At 43.1% G+C, this 9,272-nt stretch overlaps 1 protein-coding gene across 1 annotated transcript in view; it reads left to right on the top strand.

The window, feature by feature from the left end:
• The first annotated feature begins 513 nt into the window (after window positions 1–513).
• Window positions 514–9,272, top strand: part of igsf3 (immunoglobulin superfamily, member 3) — a 115,614-nt gene continuing 106,855 nt past the window's right edge. The window contains exons 1-2 of the mRNA XM_035394465.1: window positions 514–623; window positions 1,203–2,058. Coding sequence (XP_035250356.1) covers window positions 2,019–2,058 — 40 coding nt within the window. The 5' untranslated portion in view covers window positions 514–623; window positions 1,203–2,018. The remainder of the gene's footprint in view (window positions 624–1,202; window positions 2,059–9,272) is intronic.

Genomic DNA, 9,272 nt, shown 5'->3' with positions numbered 1-9,272 from the left:
TTAGAACATTGAAATGAAATCATGAATGCATGTGAGGTTATATTGCAGGCCGTCAGCTTTAATTCGAGGGTATTTACATCCATATCACGTTAATTGTGTAGGAATTACCACCTCATCTGTGAAACACGTTGGAGGTATTGTTATGGCTTGGGATGGGCATGTATGGCTGCCACTGCAACTGGCTCACTTTACTGATTATGCCGCTATCTGTGAGTCTCTTAGTTAACAGAAATAAACTTCGTGTAGGGAACGTGTCAATCGTTTCGCAATGCTTGCTGCCACTCTCATGTAGGTGAGGCGGTCGATGGCGAGGTGGACAGTCAATTACTGTTCCTTCCTTGTGTTCAAAATTAAATTTAGACTTCCTTTGTCCATCCAATAGGGAAGGGACGCCTCCTCAATCTTTGTGCGGGGTCGTGTAGACACTGGCTCAATTGACATGCCAGGAGGCGGGTCTTCAGAAAAGAACAGGAAAGCACACCCTCCAGCTCTGAATTTCAAGGACTCGTAAATACAAACCGCCTGAGTTAATTCAGGTAGTGACTGAGAATATTGGCCCGTTGCCGCTTGTGTTCCGTGGCGGAGATGCGGGAAATGCACACGTGTTTTGGGAAGCCACAATGGTACTTATCCAGTAATATTGTTACTTTCAAATGTGTTGGCTAAATTTTATGTGTATGATTTATCAATAGTTATGTTGAGGCAAAACCGAAAACACATAGTGAATTAAACCGAGATGCGAATGCACTTTAGCCTACTGAGTCATGAACACATCACCCTAGCAGACTGTAGGCTAGGCGAAATCATTGCTAATTTCATTCATAAGATCTAAAACACTGTCGACGGTCAAGTTATGCCACACAGTAGCCTACCTACGACGTCCGTATTGAGATTGGGAATCGTAGGGAAACGCTCGGATTTACCCTTGTAGAGTAATGATGTACCACTTATTTCACTAGATTTGCATTTGATTAAATTAGTAGATATTCGCCAGGCTACGTGGAAACTACCAACTGTTAAATTTCGATTGCACTCTCATCTGCTGTCAATATAGGACGCGCGTGGATCCGACCTGGTTTGTTGTAATAATTATAATACAAGGACTACTCTAACTGTCGATATTGATTTGGTGCTGTGCTGTGATAATTATCCCCATACAGTGTAATTCTTGTTATTAACGATTTTTTTGATGTATTTCACAGTAATTTAGGAGACCTATCTTTTCTGAGTTGGACGTAATTATGAATTCACACGGTGGTGTGGCAACACTCTCCAACTCCTGAGGGAAAAGTATATTAGCTGACGCTGAGTGTCAGTGTGAAAATGGGATGGGCTCTAAGCTCCTTTGTGGGCGTGCGACAATAGAGGAGGTTGCTGCGAAGGTGTTATCGGAACGAAGCATCACTTTATGTGCCCAGCGCGCAAGGAACGGAATGGAAAGACTGAAGTTCTTCTGCTGATTCTCAGACAAGCCTCTTAACAAAGCTACAATCCGTAAGGAATACACGTTTAAATACAGAGGATTATTCAGACTGCCGTCCCAAGGAATACTACTTCAGCCCCAACGGCGACTATTTCCCTCCCCGACATCGCCAACGATACGCTGGCGCTGGGAACCGCACAGACAAGAAGAATATACCGGACTAATAGGTCTATGGCTGTCAAATGCGGAGGGGGTAATTCACTGTGTTTGCGAAAACGTACGGTTGTGTTTAACCCTACCTTATAAATAAAAGAAGAATGACTCCACGGGCGATTTGAGGTCGCGAAAACTGTCCTCAGTAGCCTACAGCTCAATTGGACAACCTGAATTCAAACCAAATTTTGCGATTTCGGTGAGGCATTTTAACTGTCTTGCAAAAAGCGATTGCTTGGTCGATTTTTTTAAAAGGGGGCAGCGCTGCTTTTGCCCAAGCTCTGAGCAGGTGTTTGAACGAATCCTTTTCGCGTCTGACGAAGTCTTTGGAGCAGGAAATTGTAAAGAGAGGATCAGCTGGACACAAAGGAAGTATCAAGCCATGGGGATCAAAGCCCTTCTTATTGCGTGTGTAATGCTTGGTAAGTAATTAATTTTGGCATATCCTTTCGGTGTTGTTAATCTGTCGCTGCGACTTGATTCCACTTTTCACTTTGCTGTCTTGCTTTTTGACGGATGAACTCCCCTCATGTTGACACCGTTTAACTAATTTTCCGCAGTCCATGTGTGCCTCGGTTGACCTGCCGTAGGAAGGTTTTATGGGTATAACATTTTCCCTAAGCGTTCAGAAAACTATTTTCTCGCGTTGTATCGCCACACTTTCGTAGCAGTTTGGTTCACTATGGAACGTGCATTAGAAGGAGTAGCCTACTATGTGTTTCATGGGGCTAACCGGTTGCATTCTGTATTCTTACATTATAGCTGTGTGTACAGAAGAGTTACAGAACATCTGACTTTTTTATTTATTATGTTTTTTAATTTATTTATTTTACGAAACTGAACCTGCGTTTATATAACTCTTAAACTTAAAACTGACAATTTATCCAGGTGCTGTTATCCACACATTTCCATTAGTGTGAAAACAAACAAGACACATTTGCAATTGTAAGCAAAACAAAATTATTTGCGGTTTCACATCATTGAGGTTTGCGGAGAATATGGACATGTAGGCTAGTCAAGTATCCTACACGACTGTGAAGAACTTCTCAAACGTGACATTTTTACTAGTAGCCAAACTCACACCGTGAGTTTCAGAACTCCCACTTCCTTTATTTGTGGAAAATAGTTTTCTGACCATTCACAATTATATTCTTGTCTAGAAATTTGAGAATGTTTCACATTGTAATATTAAACTGTACTACAATCTTACTGCATCACACCACAAGATCAGAAGGGATTTGCAGTCTCCGGTCCAGTATTTTATTGCTGCTTGTAGAGGCAGAATTTAGTGTAAAATATTTACTTGTCCTGTACCTTTAATGAGAGATAAGTACATATGTGAATTGGTGCTATAAGCACACCATGTTAAACAGCAGAAGATTTGTGTTCGGACTGAAGGAAAATGGATCTGTCAGTTGTGAAACATGGCCTTTATAATGTGGATATGGTCTGAGGAGAATGATCCTGTCAAAGGGTATTCGCTCGTCTGACATTAAATAAGACAGCATCTGAGTTGTAGTTCTGTTTTGTGACAAGCTGTCTGGCTGGTCTTTTGGCCGTGGCGAAAACACCAGCCAGCTGTGTTTCTAATCACATTGTGTCCTCACGCGTAAGGGGGCTGGTGTGGGTGGAGGTGTTAAACACCGCGTTTGTTAAGACCCAAAAAGGATTTACCTCAGCTCTGAAGCAAGGGGAGCTTTGAGCTCAAGGGCAGACGAAATGAAGCGCGAATGACTCTGGCCTAATAGTGGTCATTTACAGTGTCTGTGGCCCTGTAAGCACACCTGACAGCCTTTGAGGTCTGCTTCATGTACAGCCCCAGGAATGGAGCCGGCAGTGGTGCCAGAGTCCCAATCACGGGAATACCTGAGAAAATTTGTGGGGCAGTGGGCATGGGGGTTGTGATTGCTGACATGGGGGTTGGGGTGGGGGGTAGTGAGAATTGTAGAATTGTGCTGGCGAACCGGGGGGAACTTCTGTTTTTTTTGTATACCAAAAACTGGATATGCCTAGGACACCCAGAACGCAGCACGTTGCCTACAGCGAATGTAGCAGATGTAGTAGCCCAGGCACTGAGACTACATGGCCTCAATCCTTGGTGAGAGAAACCACTGTACTGTTCTGCTATTTTAGCAAGGTTTTTCACCTCGATGCCTTCCTCCCGTTTTATAATTTTCTGTATGTGATCTAGCTCCTCTTTCTGCATTTCCCTGGTTACGCATGTAAGCAACATTACTGTATGCCTCCCAATAGCCCCCTCCACTCAGCAATTATGCCACGCTGTAATGGTAGACAGTTATCAGATTAATCACGTAGCCTCGAGTAATTGAGTCCAGGTGTAATCGTTCAGGTTTAACTCAATACCTGCCCTCAACATGCCCCTAGGTGGCACACGTGAGTGTCTGAAGATTTTGACATGGTGCGGTAGTATTTGTGATGTCACTGTTCAGCTAGACATCCGGGCAGGGCCACAGTCATTGGATGTACGGTAGGCACTGAAAATAAAACCAGGAACCAGCTGGTGTTTGTGTGTGTGTGTGTGTGTGTGTGTGTTTACTTGCTAGTGAAGTAGGTTAATGTGATATTGCAGCTTCAGACTCCTATCTCAGATTAACCCCTCTGTTGTGTACAGATAAACCCCCAACCCCTTGTTCATAATGTTTATTTATTTACTTACTTATTTTTTAATCATCTATTTATTTATTTATTCTCCCCATTCTGTTTTTTTTTTCTCTTTTTCAGCAACAGGGTGTTTTTGAGCCCTTCAGACTTCAGTGCATTAGAATGATTGTCTGAAGCTTGAGAGGCAGTGTTAAATATCCCATGGCTTCTTTTCTCTGAGCCTCTTAAGGAAAGAAGAAAAAGAATCTATTGTAATTACTATTGTATTTCAGAGTGTCTTCATTTAAAAAAAAATTTGCAATTACATGTGAATGTCTGCAGTATGTGGTCACTCAGAGCGCTCGTGAGGTTTGAGCCTCTGTCATTAAGGCCTGACTGTCCGTTGTGGATCTGAGGGAAATGTGTATGCGCTGCTCACAGAGCCTCAGGTCTGATCATCAGATCTGCTCTCGCTTTCGCACTCCAGAGTCTCCCCGCTCGTGAAAATCTGGCGCGTTAATGAGCAATTCGCTCGAGCCCCTTTCGCCGTCCTTCAGTGAAAATTTCCCTCCGTTTCCGATTCATCTTCTGAAAACCCATAAGTCCACTCTCATGTACGGTACAGTGCTGTCTAATTTTTTTACCATGATCAAATATACAGAAGTGCCCCCCCTAAATCCTGTCAATAAGTCACACCTTATTTTTATCATTTGCTGCAGCTGAGATGGAGAGAAAGGGTTTGTAAACACTCTGGATAATTTGTCCTTGCCTTCAGATCCTATGCAGTAAATTATTTAAGTGAGCGATGATTAGATTGTCCACCCACATTCTGTGAAGAATACCAGCGTTGAGTCATTCAGGAGTGTGTGTGTGGGTGTGTGTGTGTGTGGTATGTGTATGTGTGTGTGTGTGTGGAGGGGGTGTGTGCTTGTGGGGTATGTGTGGGTGGGTGTGGTGGGTGTGTGTGGAGGGGGTATGTGGGTGTGGGGTCTGTGTGGGTGTAAGGGGGGTGATGGGGTGGGAACTCTCTCTAGGGGGTACAGTAATTCTCTGAAGTGTGTCTGAATGAATCACTGAACAAGTGTGTGGCCAGGGCCTCAGGGATGAAAGCCACCATTTATTTATAAGGCCCTGCCCACCATTATAGACAGATGGTCGGCGTTATCTATTTCTGTGAACATCCAAGGTATGCTGTGATGTTTCATACAGCCAGTAGCTTGTTTCCCTTTCTCAAGGCCTTGAGTCCATCATCTGATTGCTTTAAAATTCATTTCATAGCCTCTCCGTGCTTGAAACGTTTCTTTTGTTTCATTTATTTGAAGGTAGAAACACTCAATATCGTGCGTTGCTGACCCTACCTTGTCACCACACACAGGCGCACCAGAGTTAATGTGCGTGAATGTTTAATCCTTGTAGGCAGTCGTACATTGCATGTCCCAGTGCAGTACAAATGAGCCTTTTTTATGTTTCCTGTTAATAAGAGAGTACATTACTTTTAAAGAACAGTCGTTTTTATAGTTCATTTACCCTATCTAATAAATCCCAAGCGTTTGGAATACTTGTGATGTGATTGGTTGTGGGTGGAAGTCTGTTCTTAGCCCATATATCCGCCATCCTCAAACCTACCCACAGTGCTTAATTTCTTTGTTGTGAAGGCTTAGAACCACACGGGCAAAACATCATCGGCACGAGAACGAGAAAATCTGTCACCGCTGTTGTATTTCATCCAAGTACGTGACCCATTCTCACGTTTTCTCTTCCACACCCGCGGTTTTCGGGCTAGCTGTTGGAGCGCGGAGGCTGGCTCAGGTTTGTGATGTATTGCAGGGCCCTTCGAATGGCTTTTCATCATGCGGCTCGTAATGGACGTTCGCACATCATGAGTATTAATGGCTTAGGACCTAATAGAGTATTCTTTATGCCCAGGTGGAATTGTGGGTAATCATCGTTGAATTTAGTTCCTATGGCTTCATTTTACAGTTGGCAATGAATGAAAACGTTCAGGGTTATGTTTTGGACTCATGCCAAGATTCTTTTTTTAAATGAGAGAAAATATCACTGAGCTGTCTTTCAATGCCGATTTCAAAGTTCCTTGGGTGATTTAAGTTGGTATGTTTAAAGCAGTGGTGCACAACAAGAGCCGATCCGTTTTGGGATTTTCTGGCAACTTCTGCCCTTAATTTATTTAATTGGCTCGATCGTATCTTGATCTGACATTTGCATAAGCTCCAGCTACAACCGCAGACTGCAAGTGCATTCTGTTTTACTGTGCTCAAAGCAAGCTTGAAAAAGCGACCGCTCTTTCTTTGTGTACAGGACCATTACAGTTTATATATGCTCAAGTAAATGTTTTCTGTTTGTCTTGTGGATCAAGACACAAAATGTAGTATTTAAATATAGGCTACATATGTAATTTATGTGTAATGTTAGTTAAAAGATGGCATCTGACATTTTGATGACATTAGCCATTATTTCTAGGAGGACTGATGCATTTAGGAGGGTTATACATTCCTGTTTTTCAATGTGTGGGCTATATTTGTGTCCCATTGACCTAAAAGCAGCAGTGTAGAACTCCAGGCCTGGAGGTTTTCAGTGTGTGCCAGTAACAGGTGATTAATGTAAGCCATTGATTGGTTTGTCCACACGTCTTGTTCTCAATGCTTTAACTGGCTGCTGATAGAAAGGAATCCACAAATTCCTGCAGACACTTTGGCCCCCCAGGACTGGAGTTTGACTCCCCTGGCCTGCAGGGTATGGTTGAAAGCCCTGTTTTCTCTTTATGCCCTGACAACAGATATGAATCAGGCGTGTCCTTTTCAAGTGGGCGGGCAATCGTCTTGGCCCGTGGATATATTGAGGATCTGAATGCAGTCTCTTCGCAAGGTATTTATGGCCCCATTAGTCTGGCTTTCTGGAAACTTCCAGAAGGGATACTCCTCAATGTCCAGTCTAACCACCACCAGACCCTCTGAAACGCTTTGGCAAAGGCGGGCTTTGATCTGCTGAGCGACGTGGTTACCAACATGTTATTCTTGCTCTGGGCCCAAATACCAGGCTCGACTGAGTCGACCGTATAGCTGTGCGCTCTCAGCTGTTTGACTTCCAGATGACCCCGCCGTAAAATTGGACCCTGTCAGCACCCAGAGTTCAGAGCTCTGCCATTGACCTGGACGCTGTGACTAAAATCTGTGTGTTAGAGAATCCGGATAGACTAAAACCAGGTTCCAGGTCTGTAGGGCCATTAAAATACATCGTATGTGCTTGAAGCCAGTTTTCTGGACATTCCTTTCGCGCACAGACCCTGGTCGCTATGATTGAAGTCTGTGTGTTGGAGAATTGGGACCAACTAAAACCAGGTTCCAGGTCTAACGGGCTATTAAAATGCATCGTCTGTGCTTGAAGCCAGTGTTCTGAGTGTTTCTTTCACACGCACTGCATTGTAATCACTTTTAATCTGTGGAGATTGGGTCAGCAGTGCGGTGGTGAATTAAAAATGAGGATGTGTTTCCTTTTAACAGCTGTGGATGTGGGTGAAAGGGCAGGAGAGCTGGGTGTCCTCTTTATAACATTTCAAATCAGAACTGGAATGATATGCATAAGACCAAAAGAGGCAGTTTGGTACTGTTTTGATGTAGTATAAGGACACCTGTCATGAATTTCACTTAATGATTTAATTTAACCGAGGGATGGACACTGCTAGACATGTAAATGTAGAACTGGAAAAGCTCCTGCATTTGTTAAGGATAAAATAAATGAAAGTACAACTAACTAAGAGTTGTAGAAATATTTTAGATGAACCCTAATTATAATTAACCCTAAATAAACCCAATACAAAGTCTTTCTGCTTCCCTGTGACATCTGCCCCTTCTGATGCAATGTATGTGATTAGAATATTCTTAACTGTGCATTCTAATGCATATGTAACAATTAATACTGGTAATGGAAAGCAATGGAGTTGTAGAACACTGAAAAAAGGATTCCAGAACACCTTCTCTTCAAAGGGTTTACATGTAAGCATATGCTGTATCAGCAAAATGAGACGTGGCTATGTGGTTGCACGTTTGCACCACTGCAGATGGTAACTCTCCTAGTATGTCAGTATTCCTGAAGATGTGTCAGCCTGTTTCTGCTGGAAAGTCGCATAGATCTGTCGGAGGGAAACATCAGGGTACGGAATGACAGATGGGCAGGTGGTGTAAGATTACTGTGTACCCCTCACGGTGCGGTGTACCTGGTCTGCTTTGTATTCATGTGAACTGTTTGTGGGTTTGGCTTGTTTGGTACTCAAACAGGTGTGTTTGCTGTGGGTGCATGTGCCTTTCTTTCTTTTCTTTTTTTTTTTTGCTGAAAGGCTATCGACTGGGGAAAAATAATATTGGCTTTGCAACAAGAACAGGAATGGAAACAACTGTGGTGATGGAAACACTTCCACTTGGATTTGGATTTTATGAGCAAAATAATAAAAAATATTTTTTGTGCATATTTATTCAGAGAATTCAGTTTACCTTGGGGTGAAGAGGTCATGATAACCAAAGTCATCAGTTAGCCTTTGGGCAGAAATACTCAACCAGCATTGGAACGTAAAATTGCTCGGTTACACTTGAGGCTCACAAGGAGGAGAAGTAACGGTTGACTATCTGATTCAGGGGCAATCTCTGGGTACGTTATCATTCAGCTTTGTCCTTGAGGAAAGTGTTTCTCCGAAAATCTTATTCCTGTTCTATTAAAAGGAACGTTTGCAGAAGAGGGATTCCCGTAGTTAATGTGAAAATTTACCAACGCAAGTCGTTTAAAAGTTAATGCCATGCGTTGTTCCCGATTGCGCTAATTTGGACTGAAAAGGTCAGACACAACGGTGTGGAACTAAATTTTATCGTCAGCCTCGCTCGTACAGATGGATATTGCGAATGCATTGTGTTAGAGAAGAAGCAATTCAGCCCGAGTAGACCCCGCTCGCTATAATTCAACATAATTAAAGTTCGACGGAAGGCTCCGGAATAGTGGTCTCGGGCATCAGCATTTGTCACGTCTGTGT

This window comes from Anguilla anguilla, chromosome 15, assembly GCF_013347855.1.
Source record: "Anguilla anguilla isolate fAngAng1 chromosome 15, fAngAng1.pri, whole genome shotgun sequence".
NCBI classification, from domain to species: Eukaryota; Metazoa; Chordata; class Actinopteri; order Anguilliformes; family Anguillidae; genus Anguilla; species Anguilla anguilla.
This window is presented reverse-complemented; position numbering and strand designations above follow the sequence as displayed.